This window comes from Thunnus albacares, chromosome 12 (assembly GCF_914725855.1).
Source record: "Thunnus albacares chromosome 12, fThuAlb1.1, whole genome shotgun sequence".
Taxonomy (NCBI): Eukaryota; Metazoa; Chordata; class Actinopteri; order Scombriformes; family Scombridae; genus Thunnus; species Thunnus albacares.
Window position 1 is genome coordinate 13,676,724 of NC_058117.1, and position 26,181 is coordinate 13,702,904.

Here is a 26,181-nt window from a genome sequence, read left to right on the forward strand (position 1 = left end):
GGAAACAAGATGTATTATATATATTGTGAGATTATCAAACACACAACCAGTTTTACAATAATTGATCCATAAACACGAATGGAGATGGCACCCTGTCAAACCGTCACCTCTTTCAACCTGCATGTTAACACAAGCAAGCAAGTAGATATTCATGAGTTTTACTCCACCATCAACACTTCATAAGTTTTTCATTAACTGGTTCAGTGGAAATCCTTAGAGGCATCACATGAGTATGGCAGAATGGTGACAATGGTCCAGAAGTGATTTCTTTTAGAACAACAATGTACACTGCAAAAACAGTACAATATATTCTTTGAGCTAGTGAAATTTGATCAAGCAAGAAAACCTGCCAATGGGATAAGCAAAAATTACGAAATAGGTTTTCTTGAAACTATCATAAAAATCTAGCCACTATCCAACAAGATCTAACCTTAAAAGTAGTTTAAAAATCTTGTTTTCTCATCATAGATGAGGGATGTGGGATACCATGTGATTACAGTGCAATCCACTTTTCAGACTTGTTCCTTTCAGTTCTAGCTGACAAATAGACTGAATAACTTACTAAGACAAATTAAGAACTTGAAACAAGTCTAATAACCTATAGTGCATAAGGTGCTTGACAGGGGTATTTGTCTTTGATAAGAAAAAAAAGTTTAAGCATATTAAAATAAGATACTATAACTTTCTTGAATTTCCTTTTTTGCAATGCATATGCTTGCTTTAAAGAACACATTATTGTCATCTGTGAAGATAAATAATTTGAACCTGTTGAACCTGTTCTCAGTTACTTTGAGATGAAAAGTAGCTATTGCATGTTTGGAGACCTGAGAGTATTATCTTTTATGACATGCACTAACAACATGTCGATCATAAGTCAGATAGTATGCCACGAACTAAAGCCAGCATGAAAGAAGACAGGGAACAAGTTTCTGATTAGAACATTTTAGATAATCAGGAATGTGATAAGGTCTCTCATGCCTTACTGTCATCTAGGTTTTGTATAGCTCCACACTTCATCAGGCTTCACTAGCTGCCCTAAATGGAGTCCACATTAACAGCAGTTGACTTTTTGTTATGTACACAATTAAATGATTAATAGTAAATTTTCCAGAAATTTCATCAGAGCCGCTCAGAACTGTAAACTGACTTTATTATTCTGAACATTTTCCAAAAGGATACATAATAATTACTTAAAGACCCATCCCTTTTCCAACTATCCATGTTTTAAGGCCTCTGTTGCAGCAGCGTGGAGTTTAGCTTCATCTTCATTCCAGCCAGGTTTAAAAGTGTATACTTTGTTTTTACATTGATAAAACGACATTTGCCAAGAGATATTTCACTACAGTGTCCCTTGTCTGATGTTTGTCAGTGTACATCTCAACATAGCTATATTATTCAAAAATAGGCCAGTTTGACATGTAAAGTTAAATCTTTTGAGAGCAGAGTAAACCAACCTTCACAGGGCCACAAGCTGGCAGGTGTGAAAAAAAGAACAGCATATGCTGCAAGGGCCAAATGCCTTATGGGCAAGACTAATTTATGTATTGACATGAATTGAATGAATTGACATTGTGCCCATTTGATATCTGTAAAACTGTTGGTGGTTTTGACAAAACCAAAACCATAATATAGTACAAGACAAAAAGACCGTGTGAATGTTCGTTACAGCACAAGTTCAATGGTAGTGTCAGATAATGTGGCTTGTTTTATATAATACTATTCAACACAGCAGCTAATCAAAGCATCATCAACATGATTGATGAAAAAGGAGGTTCAATGAGCTATATGGAGCAGATTGCAGCAATTTTAATTAGACCTTATATTGTATCTCTTGGTGTTGGTGGTTAACTAAAAATCTGTGTTATGTGGTGGTGGCAACAGTAATGGGTTCAATCTTGGCCATATAATCATGTAGCTAGCATAAATCACTGTTAAATTCTCCACATATTTATGGTGTGAAGACCAACGTGCTCATCTATTACACCCAGTGCCACAGCTGTTTTTAATCTTAAATAATTTATTTCTCTCCTCATTGAGTGAAAACGCAATGTTTGGTTTAAAAGGGATAATAATGCATTCTGGAGAAGTGTAAAATGAATCACAAAATAACAGACAAAAAATACACACAGTACTGGTCAAAAGTTTGGACACACTTTCTCAACTGGTACTGTACATCTATAAATAAAGTTAAAACTTGATACAATTTCCTCGTGCAATTAAAAAACTGTAGTCTGTCCCCTAAACTCTACTAATACCTATAAATATTTCTTACATTATTCCACTCTTAAACCTTTTTTTGTGATGAGACCAGACAGTACACAAAATTTGGTATATAAAGAAAAACTTTATTGATGTTTCTCTTACACAAGTCAACCATTACAACTCAACATACTGCAGTTTACAAAAAAAACAACAACACAAAGCTCTCTCGCAGTTAGCCAAAGAGCATCTGAGGAGAAAGTGGTGTTAAAATATCACATCATACATACGATAATAAAAGTTGATATCAAAATGATCCAATTTAACTCCCCTGCTGGTTTATTCTTTTATTAAGGCACATAGGGCAACATTCTTTAATAAAGCCCCCCCACCCACCCGTTTTACATGCACAATTTACCTATGGACATATTTCCCACAAAGTCACCTTTGGGATTAAATCAAATCCACTTTGGCTTATACCTGCATTCCTATTAAAATCCATCTATCAACTTTTAACACTCAACTCTTGGGAATTTAACTCAGGGCATGCCATTTACATGTGGAAGTCACAATATCACACACAGTCCCACAACTCACCACAACAAGAGAAATAAACATAAACATCAACAGACACAAAAACAATGAATAATCTTAAAGCAAACAATGTATGAAAACCTCTACATAGTTAAAAATCAACATAACAGGACAGTATTTGTGTCCCATTTTGAGTAAATACTCAGTGAAATCACAGACGCACACACACTCAGATTCTCTCTCTCACTATTTATCTAACTCCCTCTGTGTTGTAAAGTTACCACTTTATTGCCCATCAGCCTCCCCTTGTTGGCCTCCTGAGTTATTCTGTAAAGGAGTGTAGGTGGGCCTGGGGGTGTTTTCTGTTTAACCGGTGTTACTGTTGAAGACCTCACACTAAACTCATGCTTCTAAGAAAACGCCTGGAGGATGGTTTAAGCCGAAATACCCCTGCCTGTCTTTGTTATTGTAACTGACAGACGGAAGCACCTTCTGTTCTGTAATTATGATGTCAAGTTGCACGTGATTAGACGGTTAAACATACAAACTCCTATTTTTCACCCTAAAATGGAAAGGTGACTCACTCTAAACATTGCTCTCTTGTAGTGGTCTTTGTTGTTTTTGTTGGTATATCACAACCATAGCAGGCTGCGGCCAACAGGAGGAGCTGACAGGCCCATTTACTATCTCTTCCATACGTCACATGAAAGCAAAGAACATTTACTGATACAGTAAAAAAAAAAAAAAAAGGAAATCATCGTCATATAATTCTACATTTAACAGGATTCTGTCAAAGTGCACAATTGGGGCTCTCAGTTACAGAAAAAAAACAATATGCAACCAAGAAAGATATACATTTAAATACAGGTTAAACAAAGAAAACAAAAACATAAAGTTATATTCACAGCAATATCTCTAGTCTATCAACACCTATTGTAATAAAAGGTGACTTTTACTGACCATGAGCCATCCAAAACTCTTGTCATTCAGAGCTCTCAATCCCCCCCTCCCCCCTCCCCTCCCTGTGTGAGGTATAGCACCGCTACACACACCACCTTAGCTGACTAGTAAAACACACGTACACACACACACACACACCTGGAGGTATCTATGGTTACCCCGAGTTACATCTTTACATGTAAGTGTACAGGTGAGAGGTGCCAGCGTTGGTGAACGGTTCTGTTAACAGGGCGCAGTCGTGCAACGCTTACACTAGAACTCATTGAGAAACCTCCATCGCTCCAACTCATCCATCGTAAAAGTCACATACAAACATACATACATACTGTACATGCACACCACTTACTCAGAGCAGTCTTCGAGTTTGATCTACAAAGGCTTCTCAAATCTACAAAACCACCCACAAGCCCAGCTACACCAATGAACTAACATTGATATGAAACACACACACTTAGCTAAAGCTACTGCATGTATAATACAATAACACAAACATCATAAAAAAAATAAAGAAAAAGTATAACTTAAAAAATGTTAAAAAAGAAAATATCATTAATGTGTGTAATAATATTAATGATAATGTAGTAAAATAAAGCTGTGGAGGAGATATCGATGTGGATCAGAAAATGTGAGGTGATGAAACAGCTGGAACAGCTGGAAATGGAAACACACATGGGAAGTGCAGCTAGGTGATAAGTGGAGGGATGTGAGGGGGAAAAAAGGAAACAAGAGAGAAAAGCTAACAGTGGATATGTTCCAATATGTTGACTCAGCCTCTGCTCTTTATCTCTTCTCTCAACCCTACTCTCTATCGACGAGTGAGAGTGACTATTTTTTATGACTACTGATACTGTGGGAGAGCGGCTTGCAGACTGTTCGCCACATTTTAATCAGGTAATAAATTCATATAATGTTTCTTCTGCTGGCAGATAACTCTTGGCTCTGTATGGAACTTGTCAATTTTTGCCTCAAGGTTTTGTTTTTGTTCTTTAGCACAAGGTGTGATCGTGATAGCTCATCAGTGACCTACATCTCAGGGTGATGTTACTTTGCACAGTGATAAAAGCACAAGTGTTGGGAAGTGGCACTTTCAAAATGTAGATCAATTATTGATCACCTGCTTGTAATTATAAGCTTTTCAGTTAGTGTGAAAGTAGTGTTACAGAAAACTAAAACATAGAGTTAGGAAAGCGAACAACTAATTGTCATATAGAAACTTGAATTCAGTGTTCAAGAGGATCATCATCCTCTACAGTCAGCATTAACCATTTTCTTTGCCTGATGTTATTACAATTTACACTCATATTTTCTTTAAAATATTTTTTGGTAATTCAACAACTAATTGCCCATGTTTACCACAAATATTTGCAATCTGATTGATTCATTCTTACAATATAAACCACGACCATTCTCATAATCAGTTTTCCGAAGTCCTATCATATATAAGGGGGTTTTCTGATGATCCATTACTTCCCAACCTTGTGCCGTTACTAATAATGCAAGGCACATCTGCCATCTGACTCCATTTTATTAGGGTTATCAACTACTGAGAACTTCCACAGAAGAACTATAACTATGGCACACAATAACTACATATTCACAGCATCACAATGACTATTGCTACATGATGCTGTGAGAAAATAAATCAGCTCAACTATATACCTGCTCGAAAGAAGTGTGTGATTGTGTTTGTGCTGGGCATGGGGTGAACTTGAATAGCCCAAGTTTCAAAGAGTTTAAGTTCTTTAGTGTGCGCACTCATATGAGTGTGTGTGTGTCTGTCTGTCTGTGTTGGTTTATGGTCACAGCCTGTGGTACTTGTCATTGTAACGGTGGATGGTTACACAGCCATGGTAAGAGATAGGCCGCGGCATGGCTGCCACTCCTGTGATGATGCCTGTTGACGGGTCGTAACACAGGATGGTGTCTGTCGCTTCGCCATTTTCCCCTCTGCCACCAAGGATGAAGATCTTACCGTTACACACTGACATGCCACAGCTCTCCTGCAGGGAGAAACAGACAGAAATTAGAGACAGCAGCTTCGGAGTAAACAAATTCAACGTTCTTGCAGCTGTAGTTCCTCGAGTGCTCAGTATTTGCATTTAATTTCTTACCTGTTTGTTAAAGGTTTGTACCACATGCATCCAGTAATCCTCTGCGGGGTCATAGCAGAATATGGACTTGGTGAGACCTCCACACACATATATCAGGTTGTTGAGGGACACTGCTGTGATACAGCGCTTGGCGATGGGGATGTTGGCCCGTAGTAACCAAGAGTCTGTCTCTGGATCATAGCACTGGACCTGTGACATACAGTTACAAGTAATTAGTTGTGTTTGACTGAGGGGAAAAGAAAGAAAAATAACTTTTTTTTTATATACCATATAGGAGAAAATAGTTGAATAGAAAAAAAAGAAATACGTGTAGCTTATTCTGTGGTTTGACTGACTATTGTGTGTGTTAACTTGTGCTTCATTCTCCAATTGCGCTTTAAAATAGCCTCCTTTCAAACAATGTTGTCTCTAACTACTACTAACGTGAACAGCACACCCGTATGATTTCACACGATCAGATCAATGTAAATTACCCTGTTAGTAGACTCCAGAGATAAGTTGCTCGACAGAACTGGAGCCAGCATCAACCTTGCACAGACATAAACAAATACGCCAACTATTCCATGGAGAAGGAAAAATGTTTCTGCTGACGTTTGTATTCCTGTGAATGCCATTGTTTTCCTGTTTACCACCAGCAGCACAACAGTCTATCGAAACATAACGAAACTATTCCAGGGTAGCATGTCATCTCTTGACGTCTGGGATTATCTAAACAAACTATTATATAGTGGCACCGCTGCCACATCTTAGCGTGACAGATAACAAACTATTCCCTCCTTAAATTCCTTTTAATTATTGTTACCCAACAGTCCCTCTAACATGCTGGTCTTGCAGCATTACTGGTAAGTAATTAAGTAAGTAAGCTAAGTAAGTAATTAAGTAATTAAGTAAGTAAGCTGAGTCTTTGTATTTCCATCTGAAAAATGGTTAGGTCTTCTTGTACCATTCCCTGTTTCCATCAGCAACATGTCACATCACATCATTGTCATCTCATTAAGTAAATGCGTTTCTATCACTGACTCTCTGATGTGAAATTAAACCTGAATTACTGGACAATTAAAAAATTACAATAAACATGGATAATGATCAGTATACAATTAATTCAGTAAAAATAGCTTAATCAGGATCAACCAGACAGCCATGATATAAATGTTATTGCGACAAACAAACTGCCAATCAGTGATGTTAAACAGGAAAAGATGCAGTTTCTGTTCTGTATCACACCAGTTTCCTTTCAGAGGCTAAAAATTTTTGTTGTTGTCTGCAGTTGCCTGCAAAATGTGCCATAAATATGCTCTATAAATGTTCCATCATTTATTTATCTCATATATACTCATGCAGAGTCTGTGAACTACATAACATTTTGCATATGTATTTCTTGACACCAACAAGTTGAGTTCAGACAACCCACTGACAAGTCTACCTTGAGAAAAATGATCGTTTGCACATCCTTTGTACCTTTAAAGGTATAATCACTGAAAACAGGATTTTTGAGACAAAAAAGCACCTCAGCTGTCATCACTATGTGCTTAAGTGTGTGGTTGAATGAAGCACACATCTGTTTCCCACCTTGTCTGAACAAGTGTCGTCGTCTGGCCCTCCTCCTATGACAAAGAGCTTGCCGGCACAACTGGCTACAGCTGGAGAGCTGACTGCCTCTTTCATTGGAGCCACCTCTGTCCAGCGGTTTGAGAAGGAGTCATAACACTCCACACTGCTCAGGCGGCTCTGTCCATCATAGCCACCTACAGCATAGACCTAAGGACAGACACACAAACATATTTGGATTAGAGGAGTTATAAATGCTTTTCACACAGAGCAAGATAGAAGTGCATTATGAGTTGTGTTAACTTTTATACATGCAGTACACTATGCACACAGAAACACAAACACAGTCATAATCTCTCTAAGAAAGATGTTTGTATTCCAGCTTACTCACAAATATGAATAATAGCTTCTACGTCAGAAGAAAGAGAACCAGTCTATCAGGTACAGAAGAAGGATGACGTTTTGCTTCAGAGCAAGCACCATTATCCCTGCCCTCACTGCTCTAATATGTGTAAACACTGCTCTGAATCTCTGCAGGCACCACTGCATTTGCTAACCTTGGAGTTCAACATTGCTTTCGAATATGTTCAACTGTCAGGAAGAACATAAAAATACCTTGAATCTTGTGTCTTGGTGGTTTACAGTGACTTTATGGCCTACTATGATAGTGTCATTTTAAGATTCAAGCTCCAAATGAGGTCTTTCAGATGAACATCATGTTGTGAATTTGTGTTGCCATGTGGTGTCATCATAATATCTTCATTCCTATTATAATTTACATTTCAAAACATTATAAAGGATATTTGCTGTGTGTGACTGTAGTTACCTCTGTGAATAAAGTTGTATGAATATCATGTTTTCATTCCCATCTGTTTTTTGTTCAGTTTTTAGCAAGATATCTCACAACCCTGCAAACAGGTTTGGTGAAATTCTGTGGAAGTTACCCCTTGGCCATAGCGTGAGTTGGTCACATTTTGTAGATCTAAGATGTTTGTTTGTTTGGTTTTTTAGTTTGTAGCAACTTAGATTTTTGAGGTGGCTGATAAAACGCTACCACATGCCATTTTCTGGTTAATCAATTTTGAACCACCAACAACAAACAAACAAACCTTTCTGAGATCTGGAGCATTACAAGCTGGAGAGTTATTCTTGTTGACATAAGATATGCACTCTAACAAGTGCCTTGTGATTACACATACTGCCCTCCTGTAGAGCAAAGAATGTCAAAATAATCAAACAGTAGAAGCTTGGCGCAAAGTATGGCAGAAAAATGCTTTTAAATGAAATAGGGTTAAAAAAAAAAAAAGTAGGTTAAAGGTCGAGATTTGTGGTAAATTTCTATTTCCTCAATAAGATTCTCTGGAGGGAGATCACGTGTCGGACATACACTGAATATGAACATAACAACATCGACAGGCTGGTCTTATGCAATAGAAAACCTTCAGGCTCTTCCTGTCTCTCCACAATATCTGGAGCATAAACAAGTACAGCAAAGAGAGAGGGACAGAAACAAAGATACAAAGAGAGATGGAGAGTAAAAGGGGGAACAGAAAGAGGGAAGTGAATGGGGCACATGGATATTTGCATTCAGCACCTAACCTAGTTGATAGCACTACCGCCTTTTCCAACTGAAAAGTTTGAAACAGAGAAAGAAAAAAAACAAGCAAACTCCATAAATGCATTCACAGAAATAAATGCAAATTTCTTTAACAATTCAGGTGGTGTTTGCTAAGTAGTGTTGTCTGTTGTTTCTACGATGACAACCACACGCCAGTTTTGCCCACATTCGGTGGTGCACAGTTGCCCCACTGTAATTCAAAAAAATGAGACTATGGTCACGTAGACCAGATGAAAATTGTTTATTTTAATACTCCATGTTGTTGATACAGCTGATAATGAATGTTAAATTTGGGTTGTTTGTTGCCACACATTAAAGAGAGAAAACAAAAGAGAGATAAGAAGGCTATGTGGCATTGAGAGATAAAGTTAATCAAACCCAAAATGAGCACGTTTAAAAAGATTTTCTTTTGTACTGGTATTTAAGTCCCCTTCCAATCAAAAATATGTTTTTTCTTCTTGTTCCTTCAGTTGGATGTTTGATCTTCACTGTGCGGAATGATGTGTGTGCAGAGTTTGACACTAAAAGGCTATTTCACATTCATCCGCTGAAAGTGGAAAGTTTCTCTGTGCTCCCTGAAAATGCAATTGTAAGGGGTGGGCCTAGGAGCAGGATTTGTGACATCACAACTAGTTCTGAAGTCATTCCTGGTCCAATATTCAACTTACAGAGTGTCATGTGGAAACTTGAAGCCTCCTGTGCACAAACACTGAGAATGAACTTTACAGTGAAGTAGGAGACATCTTGTGTCCTGCAGTTAAACGTCTGCTGAAATGACTGAAATTAAATATATTTCTGTATTCAAAGATTCAGGAATTAGTAGATAATACTACATTTAATTTGTACTGTACTTTTCATTCATTGTGAAACTCAAAGTGCTGCAGTATTAATACCATAGAACACACATCATAAAGAAAATAGTAATAACAATTAAGATTAAAAAAAACCTTCCTGAATAGAAAGGTTTTTAGGCCTTTTTTTTTTAAAAGAGTCTAGGGTCTGTGCTGCCCTCAGATGGTTAAGAAGGCTGTTCCACAAGTGTGGTGCAGCAGAGCACAAGGCTTGATCCTCCATGGTGCGGAGCTTAGTACTGGGGGCCCGGAGGAGCAAGCTGCTGGCAGATCTGAGGGTGCGGATGCAGGTTTGTGGTATGATCGGTTCCTGATGGTCAGGAGGTGCATGTCCATCGATGTCATTTAAAGGATTTTAAAGTGGTAATTATACTTTTTTTGTGGAAAAACCATATCAGACACACATTATTGTCCTAAGCAGAGTGTTTTTGTATGTCTTAATACATGTCTGGAGGGGATCTTGAAAGCGTTGATTCACTCATATTACAAAACACATTACTCATTTATCCCAATTGCCCAACCTGTGAGATTTCTGCCTCTTCCCCAATACAATGGGGATGAATGGATTGTGGTGCTAAAAGCATTGTCTCTCCAGAAACAATGTCCTGGTTACTCTGGATCTTCCATAGAAATCACTGTAAACAGTTTCCACTGAAACTACTTTCTACCAGAAAATAACCACAGTGAAATGTGTTGACATACTCAGAGAAATGGGGACAAAAAGGTAAATGAAATACTGTGCCTTTCTGTATTTGAGGTGAACAGACCCTTTAACCTTCTAGTGAGGATATCCAGACACTAGCTTGTTTGAAGGGGGTGGGGGGGGGATTGGATTACTCCTTTCTTTTCGCCCTCAGCACTCTGCACTCACTCGATAAAACACCCCACACGGTTTCAACACACCATGAAACAGTTAGTATATCAATATTGGCACATTCCACATTAGCTTGATGATGGTAGCACATACTCCATACCCACTTGAGGCATGTGGCTATCACTTAAACACCAAGCCGAACATGATTCATGGCTCTCTGCGGACAAACTCTCTAGCCACTGAAAAAGAACGTTCACGGCTTACTTTATGACCATGAATGATTAACAGTTTCCTAAACGTGCAGAGAAGTGAGAAGTGGTAACCACGAGAGAAACAGAGAGACTAACTACATACAGAAAAAGAGAGAGAGAGAGAGATTGTAAGGGAGACAAAGAAAGATAGAGAGAAATGAAGAGCGAGACATTATGATAGATGAGAACAGCCGTCACCAAGTGCAGACATAACACTGGGAGGAAAACAAATGGTGACCTATTTTTGCTTATACTCTATGGAAACAAGACCAGTACAACAGGCCATCCCAGAATGCAGGACACAGAAGTGTTTGTATTTTCTTGTACTCTACATGTGACAACCATCTTTAGAAGTTTTAACGGTTACAGCAAGGAATAAGTGAATGAATGTAGTAAATGGAGGGTCTGGACAAGTATAGTAAGACAAATGTAAGTGTGCTTATGTGTGCAAGTGAGAACATATTTGAGTTGCTCGCCAAATATGCAAATAGTCTGAACAGTGCGTTAGCTGGAGCCAGCATAGAGGTCTTGCACAAAAGCCTGAACATGCGTACGTGCTCGTTATACAGGCTTGTTTACACGCTCACACACAACTGGAGCATCGGTGCTGTACATCAGAAGGGGAAATTACAGACTGAATGAGGAAATTACTGGGTACAAACTCAAGAAGAAGGAACTGAATTCTGGGAAAAATTACAACACTGATATACATCCTAAAGAGACACATATTGTACATTTTTTAGATAAGAAGACAGACATAATCTGGAATGAAAACAACATGAAATGCTTTCATTGGAAACTCTGTAAAAAGATATGAGGAAATTAAATGGGATAAATGCCGCAGCGAAGAGCAGAATTCTGTGGGAAAATGACAACAAATAAGCGCAAGAGATAAGACAATACAAGCTAAGACAATTTACAAAAAAAAAAAAGTTTTCCCTCAGAGAGAGGATGTAATTTATCTCCACAAGCCTGTATAACAAGCACATATACATGTTCAGGAGAATGGCTAGTAATTAACTAAAGACATTTAAAAGGATAAAACCATTTGACTCTCAACCCTTAGTAGTTTGATAAAGAGAAAGACAGAAAGAAGAAAATATGAGAAGAGAAGGACAAAACTACATATGTGTGACAGATACAGGAAGTGGTTGGAGACAAGAGCCTCTTCTGGGATTTAACATCCTCAAGGAATGCATTTTTCAAGAGAGGGCATAAAGCGTGTGTGTTTGTGTGTGTGTGTGTGTATATACTGTGTAGGCACGAAATATTTGTCACTGCTGCATGTACATTGTGTGCAGCCAGTTTAAACTAAGTTGCAGGCATGTTTGTGGTTCTCAACAAAAATTTCTGCTATGCTTATATCTTATTTTAGCATCAAATATTTTTTGCATGATAGTGTTAAGTTATCTACAGATTTAGGAGAAGTTTAAACTTGCAATGTTCTGCAACTGTAAAATGGAGTGAAGTTAAATGTCAACCATATTAGTCCAAGTTGTTTTCACCATACCTTGATACATGTCTCAAGATGGAGTTAATAATTGACTTTTATAGCCACAGTGTGACTGTCCAGCGGATTACCTCACTATTGTGGAGAAGCAGTGTGTAATTTGACTCTATGCACGCATGACTGTATTTGTTGCTTTTGTGGCAAGGCTAAGTATTTTGGGTGTTGTTGCATTTTGAGTGCTGGTTAGCATAAAAAAATCCGATACAGATTGGCTACAAAGAGACCTCCATAAAATAAAAAAGACGTTTTCACAGTTCCTGCAGCTCCTCCTGAGTCGTGCCTTTTCTGACTATGTAAATAAAGTCCTGTTTCAGCCCAAAGCTCTCCAACTGTACTTGTATATCCATGTTATATACAAGTATGTGCACTTGTACACATGATGACTAAAGCACACACAACACATGATGATACTTGTGTGTTAGCTTGAGTCATCTCTTTTTATGCGCTGCATGCTTCAACCAAGACAATCAATGGCTGTTCTTCTTTTCGCAACACTAATTAGATAATTACAGTTCAGACACAGTTCATGAGTTACACATGTCATCGTATTACCAGTGGTAAACATTTGTTTTGCATTATCATGGTCTTCACTGCCACAAATGTTACAAACGTAAAAGCTATGTAAAGATGGACTTGACTATCTAGTTTCAAGAACATTTCAAAACACATGCAGTTAAAATCATTTTGCAGGTTAGGAATATAGTTATTTAATCTGTTTCATAGGTGTAGTGAACAGCCTTGTACCACAAACATTTAAGTGTGCTGTGTTATGACTATGTATGCAAACCCAGCAGAGTGGAGACACACGAAGCATGATACGGCCTGATGGAACTTGGAAGTGTGAGGTACTGGCACAGATCCATTAAACTCCCAATGCCCTTAAACAAGAATGTCCACCTGGCCCTCTACTACAGACTGTAAATAGTACAGCTCAAGAGTAGAAGCAGAGATCAAGGATTAGTAATAAGGTCACGTGTAGATATAAAATTTACTCAAATTTCATCACCAAACTGGTGTCAGTCCTTTGGTTTTAATGTGGCACTTCACATATTGTATATATCAAAATCAGAATCAGCTTTATTGCCAAGTAGGTTTGCGCATACAAGGAATTTGCCTTGGTACTGTGGTGCAGAACAGTCAAAAATATACAAAAATGAATCCTAAATAATATAAAAATGAAAAGAATTTACGATAAAAAATATGTAAAATATATTCTAAGCGAGAAAAGCTGCTACAGGTTTAAATTCTAAATATTGAATGGAAGAGAATGAGATGGCATGTACAAAATATTGACCAGGAGTAAACAGTATATGCAGTATTAATGATAATATTACTACTACTACTAATAATAATGCAAGTTGCATTAATGTAACGCACCATGTTAGATCAAAGATCACAGATCTGCAAATGAGATTATATATTGTATATACGGGGCTCAGATGACATCATCTGACATATGAAGGAAAAGGATATGAACATGTTAATTACTATGTGTGGGGTAAGTAATGGGGGAATCACCTGCACTGTTCCAATATGTCAGTTTTAAATAAAGGCAAACATCCTGCTCTCAGCTGAACTGAGCTCCTATGCATCCAGGGTGTGAGCTGGCACCAGTTGTTTACAAACCCCAGGGCGACAAACGGATGAGTCACACGCATAAAAAAACGTTGCTCCTTGTCACATGGTGCTCTCATATACCAACATAGATGATCACTGATGAGCAGACAGCAGGCAATAGGCAAATGTGACTGGAATTCTTTAGTGTAGCTTTTCTGCCACAGATGAGTTACTCAAGTTTAAGACTGGATACTTAATGTCAATCATTGCTATTATGCAAAACCTTTGGTGCGTTTAAAAAGAAATTCTTTCAAGCCTGTAGGTAAAGCTGACTGAGACTATGGAGTTTTAAAATCCTAATCGATTTTGAAATCGGGTTGCATCAGACACATAAGGAGAAACTTCACAGATGTTCTTCACTCTAATCTCAAACATGCACACACTATAAGATTTGAAAATAATGGTGCATCACACACTACAGGATATTATTAAGATTATCATGCCAGAGGGAGCAATGCACCATCTTATGTGATCTTATGGGGAAGCAGATGTAAACAAAATGGAGACTGACATGGTGCAATAACTCGCTTTAGTAATGCTTTGCAGTGAGAAAAAACAAAAGCAGAAGGCTAAACGAGTCTGGATGAAAAAATGGTTGGGGAGACGCGTTCAACACGGGTTGTCTGTTCTTCAGCGAGAACTGGAGGTAAGATTTTAACTGTCTGACTGTTTTTAGTATCTGTCAACAGTAGTGTGTTAGCTAACGTTAGCCTCAAGGGCTAGAATGTTTACCGTTGCTTGGCAACACCATTAGCAGCACCTTGTAGCGTTGTCTCTCTCAATGGCTATTGTGGTCCTAAATATGAAATATGTTTGAAATTATCGGGGTAGCCCCGAATGAGTCTGCAAGCAGTTCTGGAGGTTACCGACCAAGGTCCCAGACCGGATTTCTCCTCTGATTGTTGGGAGGGGTGAATCGGGGATAAATCGGCCCAATACTCCTGTAGTCTGAGCCCTTAAAACAGTATGTGTAGCAGTGAGATGAGACATATGACTGTGAGAGATATGAATCAAAAGTAGTAAAAAAGCTCCATGGAACATTCCACTATATTTCCTGCAGGCGATTCCTCATTCTTCACTGCCAAAATGTCCACGTTGGGTAGCAGCAGGTAATAAAGAAAATGATTATGCACTGCATTGCCATCCTAATTCTCTGAAGCACCCCTGACTGACATTTCTACAAGCATACCTTACATTTTACTGCGAGGAGGTGTATGTGCTGGATTTATACTTGTGTGTGGGAGAGTTACGCCGTAGCACTGTTGCTACACTTGTAGCCTCTGTGGCCACACTGTAGGTTAAACCAAAGCTGATGTGTACATCTTTAAAAAAAACATTATGTGTTAGGGCTATGCTGACCATAAGATACTTTGTGGAGACTATCTGCACTATAACCGGCCAGATAAGGCAACTTGTGATTTCTCCTACATGGTAGAGAAACTTAATCAAAACTTTTGTTCACTACGATCATGGCTCCATAGTCACTCCATATCATAAAGTAAAGGAGAAATATTGACATGCTTACTTTGGGGTATACGAGAGGGCTCGATAATGTGTGACACAACTATCTAGTGTTGCGATGGTGCTGTCAAGTGGTAAAATCTGACACTGAACTATAAATAAATTTCTCCATCAGAGGCATCTCTGGTGAGGTCGTTATCCACCCTGATGCAGAAGCATAAACCCGGCTTGAGGTCTCTCCTTACCTTGCCCAGTAGGACGCCCATCTTGTGTCTCCAGCGGCCTTTGTTAAGAGAAGCCACTCTGATCCACAGGTTAAGTTGAGAGTTATACATCCACACGTCCCTGCTGTTGATACGACCACCTAAAAACACCAAAAGTTAAATATTTCAGATGTTGTCAATAGTTAAAACTATTTTGTTTTCAGTTTGAGTAGAAGAACCCATAAGTAAATTTAGCACTGAATAACCCAGATCACTATTACTACAACTATCTGATCTGATACAAATTAGAGGTTTAAAAATAAATCTGATTTGCTCTTGGTGAAAAGCTAGCTTTGGATAGTGTGTTTATGTCACAGTAATGATTACCTCCTAACTGGGGCACAGTTGCATGTGTCTTATCTGACATCTCTACTTTTAAAGTGAACACATACACAATCAGGATCTTTTGCTGCTAACAGAGCCATTGCATATGATTAAATTCCTCATCTATTGTCCCTGAGCAAACATGCGCTGTAAAGAACTGTACACATGGCAGTCACTCAACTAGGTTACAGTGCGACCTAGACACATTTTTTACAAGCTGCCCTTTATCTCTCAATAACCTCTTCACGCCACAGCAACCAAACACACATACACACTTACACACACATCTGTCTGTTGATTCTGTACAGACTGAGGTAAGGATCAAAACAGATCCTGTAAAAATACACTGTGTACACAAGGAAGACTTCTAAGTTAACCGACCCCAACATGGTCTCAACAGTAAAGTTGAAGAAGTCAAAGTTTGTATCTTCTAAGAGTCTTTTGAAAAACTAGGAGATATTGTGGCAAAACCACTGTTACCACTGTAGTTCTATTAGTACGATTGACAATTATCTTCTGGCTTTTATCCCAGAAAAAGCTCAGGAGAGGTATGTATTTGGAGCATGGGTGTAGCATGAATACCAATAAGACTCAAGCACATAAACACAACAGAAAGGTCAGTGACAATCTGTGTTATTTCACACCTGATCACATGGTGGTGATATCAGTTAATAGAGATTTAGAAAATAAATAAGAACTGCCTTTAAATCACACCTCTCCCTTTGAAACATGATGCCCTCATGATAAGAGGTGTTTCTTACTTAACGACATGTAGTAATACATGACACATCTCTTAATACTAAAATCTAAATATTTATATAATTCAGTGTCTGCAATTTGCTGTTGGGTGTATTTGCTCCAAAGACATGTGGGTGGTTACATGGAACAATGCTAAAGGCATAAAGAAATTCTGCCAGTGTAAACAAAGGTGCCTAGGCCTCTCCTGTATTCACATGCAAACAAAGCAGGATATTTTCAGTATTGTAAGAGAGCTAACATACAGCCTAGACAGGTGGGGAGAGCTATTAGGCTTGTGTTTCATCCTAACAATAAAAATCAGGTCCTTCAAAGGTCATCGAATTAAATAAATCAGCTGCTTTTTGAATGTTAATTAATGTTCAGTCATTTTAAATTACAACGTAGTAGAAGTGCAACAATTAGTCCATTAATGGATTAGTCGATCGACAGAAAATGAATCGGCAACTATTTTGATAAGTGATTCATCATTCTGAGTAATTTTTTTGAGAAAACAAATACAAAGACTTTCTGGTTCCAGCTTCTTAAATGTAAATATTGAACGATATTTTTCACCATTTTATGACATTTTAAAGACCAATTGACTTATGGGCTATTCAAGAAAATAATTGACAGATTAATCAGTCATAAAAATAATGGTTAGCTGCAACCCTACACCATAGTACACAGACAAAAGGAGACAAGGAAGGGAAGTTAGTCCCAACATGTATTTGCTGGATTATCTGCTGGATAGTGAGAGAGCCAGACAGTCTGCTACTATTGAGGCTTCCGTTTTAAAAGATTTGCATGAAAGAAAAAAGTTGACAGAGGATGTAACACTTCAAAGAGAGCCTTGTAAACCTAGAAGGCTAGTTAAAAGAACTACTACCTGCAGACTCGGGCGGAGTCTTGTCCCACTTAAAAAATTCAGTTGGTCAAGTCCTACCAGCTCAGATGGGAAGGCCCTCTGCTGCTAATTACTGTTTTTAAGAACCAGAGGCAGTGACTTTAATTAGGTCCCAATATGATTTGTGTGACAGCTTTCTGAGAGTTACCATTGCTTACGGTTACGTACACTTTTATTGCTATTGCTAATGATCTAGTTCAGCATGTTAAAGCAATCCTGTTGTCTAAGGAGGCAACTAGAGAAGTCAGACCATTTGTGAATATGACATACAGGCTTCTGTAATGTATGAGGTAAGCACACTTGTCTTGTTGCTCACTAGCTGATAACACATTATCCAAATGTATTCAATTTCCTACAGTGGAGGCATATTTGTTTCATGTTGTAACACTAAACCACATATATCTTGTGATACTGGATTATAATTGAGATCATACAAACAGTAACCTCAAGTACTCAAAGCATACTCACTTGAAAAAGTGGCTGCTTGCAATGCTATAGATGTGAGATAGCTGTGGCTCAAGTCCCAGAAAGACCTGAGAGGTTCTGTACACCCATTTGAGGCACATCCTATTTAAGACCACAGCTTACTGCAGCTATGCTGGAGACTGGAGGCCCACCAAGGTATTTATACTAGTTCCCAGGGAGAAATGCAGACAGACAGACAGACAGAATGGAAGTAGGTGTGGGAATGTAATGGAGAGAGTGCAAGTGAAAAATAAAGTTAAGAAAAGATGGGGTAACAAAAAAAGGAAAATGGGTGAATGAGGATGAAAATATGCAATAAAGCAATGTGTGTGTATGTATGTGTGAGACAGAGAGACGGGGGGAGGGGTGTGTTGACTTTTCCAGGCAGCGCTTGAGGGTAGATTGATAGCGCACACGTGAGGACTTGGCACAGCGAGAGCATAAAAAAAGCATAAACACTTCACACTCTTCGCTGAAAGGGAAGAACATTCTTTTTGTTCTATATATCTCTTTCTTATTTTTTTTTCTCTTCTCCATATCTTCTTTCAACTGCTGTATTTGTCCAGTCATTTTTTGCAGCTCATTTAAGCATGTTTGAGCATGAATAATCCTAGCAGGCACATTTGAACTTCTGGCAATACATATTCCTGGAAAAAATTTCACAAAAAAAAAAAAAACCCTAAATGCCCCCAATCCAACAACCATACAAAACAACATTCTGCACACAGCACATGTTCAAATCAGTGCTTGACTTGGCAACTAACTTTATCCTGACTAGTCAAGATGAATGATGTAATACTAATGTCTTTTTTAATCTAGGTCTTTCTTTCACCAAAGGAGGCTTACGCCACATTTGGCCCAGCGCTAAGTTCCAAAAATGCAGCAGACTTGACATGAGGCTACGATAGATATAATATCTCATATTTAGGTTTATTTTAAGCTAATCACACCACAACCTATTGACACAGTCTAAAATTAAAAAGGGCTGTTAGATAGTCATATAAAGGACATCCTAGAAAGCCGATAAACCAGTGGGAAAGGTGGTGACCCTGATGATTGAGCAATAGGAAGAGAGAAAAAGACCGAGCTGGCCAATAAAGGCCTCTTCCAGCACTGAGCAAGGAGAGTGCATCCAGATGTTGCTCTCATATTTTCCTTCAACTCCAACAGTCTGTGGCTGTAAAAATAACAGCAGGCAAACAGCCACTATGGCCTTTCCTGCCACTCCACTGGGGGATTAGATGGCAAGTCAAGCAAAGAGAGACACAGATTATGTCCCTTAAGAGTGTGCATGTGATTTTTTGGAGGAGTATGATAATTTTGAGTACAATCAAATGATAAGTGAGAGAAATTGAACTTTTGTACAAAACTAAAGATATTAAAAAAAGGTAAAATAGCATTGGGACCATGGTTTGAAATTTACTTTAGGTTTTTAAAGTTACCAGCCATTTTGAATTCCGAATTTTCACAAGATATCTGAAATGAAATTAATTATGAGTCACTGATCCATTTCTACGTGGTGAAAAAGAAACTTAACCAGCTACAGGAAGATTTAGTAACATTTAGAAAACATGTCTTGATTGGCTAATGATAATAATAATCATTATCTACCACAATTGATAGATTGTATTTGGCAGCTTGCACGTGTTAATCAGGACCATACCATTGAATTGTTGTTGTCTTACCTGACACCAGAATGTCGTTGCGGAGGGCGCAGACAGCATACTCTGACTTGGTGAACTCGGGAAGTTTGGCCAGTGATTTCCACTCTCCTGTTACTGGATCATAGCATTCAGTGTAGGGCAGGTTGAAGCCCCCCACCCTCTCACAACCCCCAACCACCACAATCACCTCAGAGTAGCCAGTCGACCTGCGCACAAACGGGGAAGGTCAGCCAGACGGAGAGACAAGGAAAACAAGAGATAGAGGGGGAATAACAACACGAATGAAGCAATTATAAGAACAAAAAACAACAATTATTTTTAAATGAAAAGACACAGGAATATATAGATTGCAGACGCGATGTCTAATTAAAATACTTTATGGTTGTAGACATACACAATGGCATGAAGACATATAAACATGTCAACCCTTTATAATATAAAAGGGATTCATAATTAGAGGGTAGAAATTTGGGCTATTTATTATATTTGGACAGAGTAGTGGTTTCTACAGGAATAGCGTCACTTATCTAAAAGGTAAAGTTCAGTTTAAAGTGATAAGGAGGTATTAATCTTAAGTACAACAACACACACTTGAAGATAGACTTAAGCTGAATTTTCATTATCACAAAGATTTCTTATTTGACTGCTCAAAACACATGCTGTGGATAAGACCACATTTCCTACAGTGGAACTTATTGCAGCTTCTTATCTTATTTTAACATTCTGAAATATTGATGCCACATAAACACTACTAGTAGTTTGTCCATATAAAGAATTCCTAATACTGTATGTAGTTGTAGACATACACAATGGCATGAAGACATATAAACAGGTCAGCACTTTATAATATAAAAGGGATTTATAATTAGAGGGTAGAAATTTGGGCTATTTATTATATTTGGACAGAGTAGTGGTTTCTACAGGAATAGCGTCACTTATCTAAAAGGTAAAGTTCAGTTTAAAGTGATAAGGAGGTATTAATCTAAAGTACAACAAAACACACTTGAAGATAGACTTAAGCTGAATTTTCATTATCACAAAGATTTCCTATTTGGCTGCTCAAAACACATGCTGTGAATATCACCACATTTCCTACAGTGGAACTAATTGCAGCTCCTTTTCTTATTTTAACATTCTGAAATATTGATGCCACATAAACACTACTAGTAGTTTGTCCATATAAAGAATTCCTAATACTGTATGTTCTGGATAATGCTGTCGGTGCAAATGTGGCACTTTCTGCACTTTCACCCAATTTCCCTCTTCTTTACTTGACATGTGATAGAGTGTAGGTCAGATCCAGGTGGAAGATTGGGGCCATTTCACGTGCTTGTATACATCTATGAGACACTTTAGCCCAGGAGCGCTTCAGCTTTATGTGTCTGTTCACGCAATGTGTATGTGTGTGTACATGTGATAAATGAGATTTTAGTGGCTTCCCAAGAGAACAGAGGCCCTGCTGTAGACACAGAACGGGGAGAATCTGGCATCTGTTTTGAGCAGGAGAGGATCTGGCCCTCAGGGCAAACGAAGCTGACGGTGCGGGTACAAACTGCCTGCTTGGCTTGCTGATCTGAACAGATCTGCCTGGATACTGACACAATACACCTGAAATACACGTCATGTCACAGCCTAAATAACTGACAACTGGCACTGCCCTATTTCACCCTAACAGCAAATCAAACTCAGAAGAGCAGCTGCACTCTTGTTTGCTGTACAGTAGGCTACCATATGGTCTGTTTTGTATCTCATTCATAAGGTTTCACTCAGTGCAAGCCTTTGTCAAAAAAACATCAGAAATAATGGCATTAATAATGGTAACTATGTAGGCATTAAGTGAAAAGGTGGGGAAATTAAGAACCCAAACACATCAGCAAGGTGAGTTACACTGCTGGTATGATAACAAGACTCAACATTTCCTGATTGCCGTTTCTTGCATCACATCATTTTTTCTTTTTTTTTTTCCAACCAACCAGTATATGTATGAACATGCCCTCCCTCCTTCATTATCATTTCCATGTCAAAATAGGACTAGAAAACAAAGCTCAGTCAATGACACACTTGTCTGTTCAGCACAATAACACTCCCTGTCTCTCACATACGCACACAAACAACAACAACAACAACGCCACCACCACTGCCAGGTCATTAGATCGAGTTCATGCGTAGGTTGTAACCTCATGTTGTAAATGTGAAGCATAAATTGACTCGATGCTTAAAAAGACAAGTTTTCTTATGTCACTCTGACCTCTGTTGTCATCACTGTGGAATAAGTGTTTGTACCCAACAAGATTAAGACAAAAGATCAAACAAAATATGTTTTCTTCGCCAATATAAAATAATTGGTTCATAAAACAGCGGAAACAACAGTCATTCATAATTCATGTGAATGCAGAACAGTACGTACTGTCAGACTTTAATTAGACTAACAAGTCATATTACTTCCGTGAGCAAAATATGTTGTGACTTGGTAAACTGACTGGTGAACAAGTATCTCTTTCCTTTTGGAGATAACATCTTGGATAGATTATCAGTCCCCTTCGTCACAGAGGGTATAACCAGTAAACCAACATTACAGTTACCTGCGTGGACGGGTTCTGGGTGACATCATTTCATTTCCTAGCACGTGGTAGCGCCTGGCCTCGTGGAGAAGCTGGTAGCACTCTGGAGCATTCTGGATGAGCTGGTCCCCCTCCACTGTCTGGACAAAGTAGTTGGGGTGCAGAAGGGGCAGGCGCACATGGTGCAGCAGGGCCTTCAGCATGGGCTTCCTGTGCTCCACAGTGTGGTACACCCATCGCATCACCGACTCAAATACCACCTCCTCCTTACCGACGGACAGCTCATCACTGCAGATGTACTCTTCCAGCTCTTCCCTGCGTAGGTCAAGGAACTCCTCATGCTGAGCCACCTCTGAGAAGTTGGCCAGGGCGTAACTGCGGCAGCGGCTGGCTAGCTGCTTCAGGGAATGGGCATCGGCGAAGCGTTGGATGCCCAGGCAGTTGCAAGGGTCAAGTTGGTCTTCCAGGAACTTCGCGCACGCGTCACGCAGTGTGGTGATCTGGAAGAGGCTGGAGGTCTCAAAGAGGAACTGGACATTCTCAGTGGTGATCTTAGCGCGGCCGGTGTAAACATAGGTGAGGAAGGAGTCCATCGCCTCAGCCAGGATGCCGTTGATCTCCACCAGCATCTCGCGGCTCTCGCGGTGATCATTGCAGAACATGGCTCTGAAGTAGGAAGAGCAGGCAGAGAGCACAGCACGATGGCAGGGGAACTCACGGCCCTGCACGCTGATGACCACGTCAGTGAACAGGCGGCAGTCACGAAACTCATTGAATACTTGCAGGATGCCCTCTGAGTGGGATGAGCCAGAACAGAAGTCCAAGACATCCTGGCTGGCTAAGGTTTTGGAGTCAACCTCAAACACCTTAGGAGACAACATGTATAAACATGTGTAAAATGTGTAACTTTCATCAGTTATTACAAATGTTTTGAAATATAAAACATCAAAAACAAAATATATGTTTGTTTGGCTGCACCTTGCGTTTGACAGCTGGTGAGTCTCTGACCCCAGAGTCCTCTCTGTTCATTCGTCTGCCCAGAATCAACACCATGGCTGCTACCTTCAATGTAGACCTTCTCTTAACTTTACAATGACCTGAGGATGATGAGAAAGTAGTGCTATTACAAAGAATGTGCTTCCGTAACATATTAGACCCTATTATTTACTAATATCATCAGTAGCATCCTATCAAATATGGCAGGGGGGGATTGCCTGGAAAGGTCATGAAGTCATAAATAGCAACCTAATTGGATCCCTGTAGTACAAATTGAGAACAGAAAAACAAAGCACTCACAGAGTAAAGCCACAAAGCATGTGTACAAAAGTGGTAGAAAACATGTGAGTACCAAACACGTTTTTTTCAAGCCCATGGGACAATGCTAAAATGTCTTACATCAGAGTTAAGTAAAACTAGTTTCAAGGAATGAAATCTGAGCTGCACACAAATCTCCGTGACACTTCCTCTAGCTCATCAATGCCACTTAACAGTTGTGCTCAGCAGCAGAATGAACTCGGAAGAAAGAGACACAGGCGGGAGAGAGGTTGAGCAACGGTTGGAAAGCCAACCTACATGTCAGTCAGGTTTGTTTTGAAAGAGAGTGGGGGCAGGGATGCTATCAGACACTACATAGGCTAATCATCGTTTGAACAACAAGTGTAAAGTCAGGGCTTTTGATAACCTTGAGGCGTATTTTGTGCTTTAAGTACACCTGTAGTCTTAAGACATCTCTTTCAGAAAAATATGGGCTACTCATAGCACAACAAACATATCCCATGAGTTATACTTTGTTCATTTCCACAAAGACTGTGTTTATATCTAGGATATGCAAATTCAAAACGTCTTGAAGACATTTGATCAAAACATTGAATTCTCTTATCTATGGCCACTGGCCCTGGTAAATCTAGCAGCGGGTGTAGCCTTTGCTCCAGTGAGGTAATTTATTTCAGGTTATTTTTAACTCTGGCTCAGCCTCAGAAGAGTCAACCTATTCACGCGCAGCACCTCCTTCAGGTCCTGGAGACTGGAGGACAGGTTTAGCCAGAGGTGTCTTAACGCATGAAAGATTTTTACCAAAGCATGTTTTGCCTACTCTACTGACGAAGAAACAATGAGGAGGAATTCAATTAACAAACAAAAAAACCCCAAAATAATGTACAATAACACACACACACAAAAAAAGCATAAATAAAATACATGTTATTGTTTTATGTTTTAATTGTCTTATTGGTTGCTTTAAATATAAAATAATGCAAATATAATTTAGCTTTTTTGCAATTTCAAAAAATAAGAGTTTAAATTTGGCAACGTCTCCTTGTTTAAGTATGAAATTACAGTTAACCAAGTAGAAATGCATTAATATAACGTTGTATGAACATGTAGTTAACTGAAAAAGCAGAAAATAGTTTGCTTCGCTTTATTAGACAAAGGAGACTTGTCTCGTGCCGACCGTTAGCCGTTGACAACACGCTCAAAAAAAAGAAAAAAAAGAAAAAAGAAAATGTACGTTAGCAGAGTCGTTGATTTACTCAATATAACATTACTGTGACAAATTCAAACGGAAAACAAGTTATCAATTCCAAATTCAACACTCATAAGAATTGTCAACATCCTTAGTCATAGAGGAAAAAACGTTACCTTAGGAAGAAGTCTCCAGATGAAGCTTCCTCTTCAGTTACAAGCGGTGGAAAAAAACAAAAAGTACTAAGGAAAATAAATCTGTTTTCTGAAAAAGGTTTATTAGTATCCTTTACAATATCTGACCTCGAATAGCTATGGGACACAAAGTAGGCTGTTATACAGCCGGGACATTTTGACTTTGGGGTGATGACAAAAACAAAGGGTTCTAACTAGCTAACTGTAAACACAGAAGCCATATATACTTGTCAGGAGGAAAAAAAAGAAAAACATCCAGCCCACTGCACCCACTCAACTGGTGTTGCTGATGCATTATGGGTAATGAAGTTCATATGGAAAGTTGGCGCTTGCTTTTTGCTCAATGAGAAACATCACTTCCCAAGCGCCTATAGTTCTCCACGTGGCTGTCCTTTGTTTGCAAACAAACGCAACTTTTAGTGGAGAAAAAGTTCATAACAAGGAGTGACAGCAGTTGAGCAATACACGCAAGGGAATACCAGTTATAGCGCATGAACAGTTAATACGACAATATTAGCTGTAAATTGCCGCCATTAAACACACTTTGCGACCTCTATAAAATACCAACTTTCGGATTTCCATGGTGGGCACGTAGGGATACAACGAAAAACGAAAACATATCAGACATAATCGTGTTAATCTAAAAGTTATAGGTATAATGTGATCCTATAGACACGTTAAAACAGGATGAGTGGCACGCTTTTTTCAGGTGAGGAAGGAGGAGGAGTTCAGTTAGAACAAAGGATGTCACAACTTCCCTGTTGCAAAATGTTTCTGAGAGCTCCCAACCGAGTTCCCCGAGGAAGGCACCGCTAACCAGTTTTACACCATGTGTGTTACTAGTACTGGAGTGAACTGTCATATTTACACATCATATTTCCTTCATGGAAAGTTACAGTATGTATTCATGTCTAAATTAATACACTGATAAAATTAACATAAAATTCTATGTATGCTATGGCACAATGAGATAATAAGTAATCAGAGATACGTGCTGTGCTCTCTTTGTATAGTCCTTTCATGTATGTCTATGTCAAAAGGTAGGGGGATGAGGGTTTTTTGGGCTCCAGGTATCCGCTGTACAAGTTCACCAGAACAAAACCATATCAGCATATAAGAGACCACGAGATTAG

At 38.9% G+C, this 26,181-nt stretch overlaps 1 protein-coding gene across 1 annotated transcript; it reads right to left on the bottom strand.

Moving 5' to 3' along the window:
* Positions 1-2,324: 2,324 nt before the first annotated feature.
* klhl24a (kelch-like family member 24a) lies at positions 2,325-25,310 on the bottom strand. Its single transcript, XM_044367847.1, has 8 exons — positions 25,031-25,310; positions 23,372-23,490; positions 22,415-23,259; positions 19,854-20,038; positions 15,720-15,838; positions 7,374-7,562; positions 5,805-5,993; positions 2,325-5,693 (listed from the first exon to the last, which is right to left on the bottom strand). The coding sequence occupies exons 2-8, from the start codon at positions 23,444-23,446 to the stop codon at positions 5,493-5,495; spliced, it is 1,803 nt and encodes a 600-aa protein (XP_044223782.1). The 5' UTR covers positions 23,447-23,490; positions 25,031-25,310; the 3' UTR covers positions 2,325-5,492.
* Positions 25,311-26,181: the final 871 nt, after the last annotated feature.

Coding starts and splice junctions, on each gene's coding strand:
- klhl24a (XM_044367847.1), bottom strand. CDS start 23,446: ATGGTGTTGATTCTGGGCAGACGAATGAACAGAGAGGACTCTGGGGTC. Junction 23,260..23,371: donor CACCAGCTGTCAAACGCAAG/GTGCAGCCAAAC, acceptor TTGTCTCCTAAG/GTGTTTGAGGTTGACTCCAA. Junction 7,563..15,719: donor TGGGCGTCCTACTGGGCAAG/GTAAGGAGAGAC, acceptor GTCTGTCCTTAG/GTCTATGCTGTAGGTGGCTA.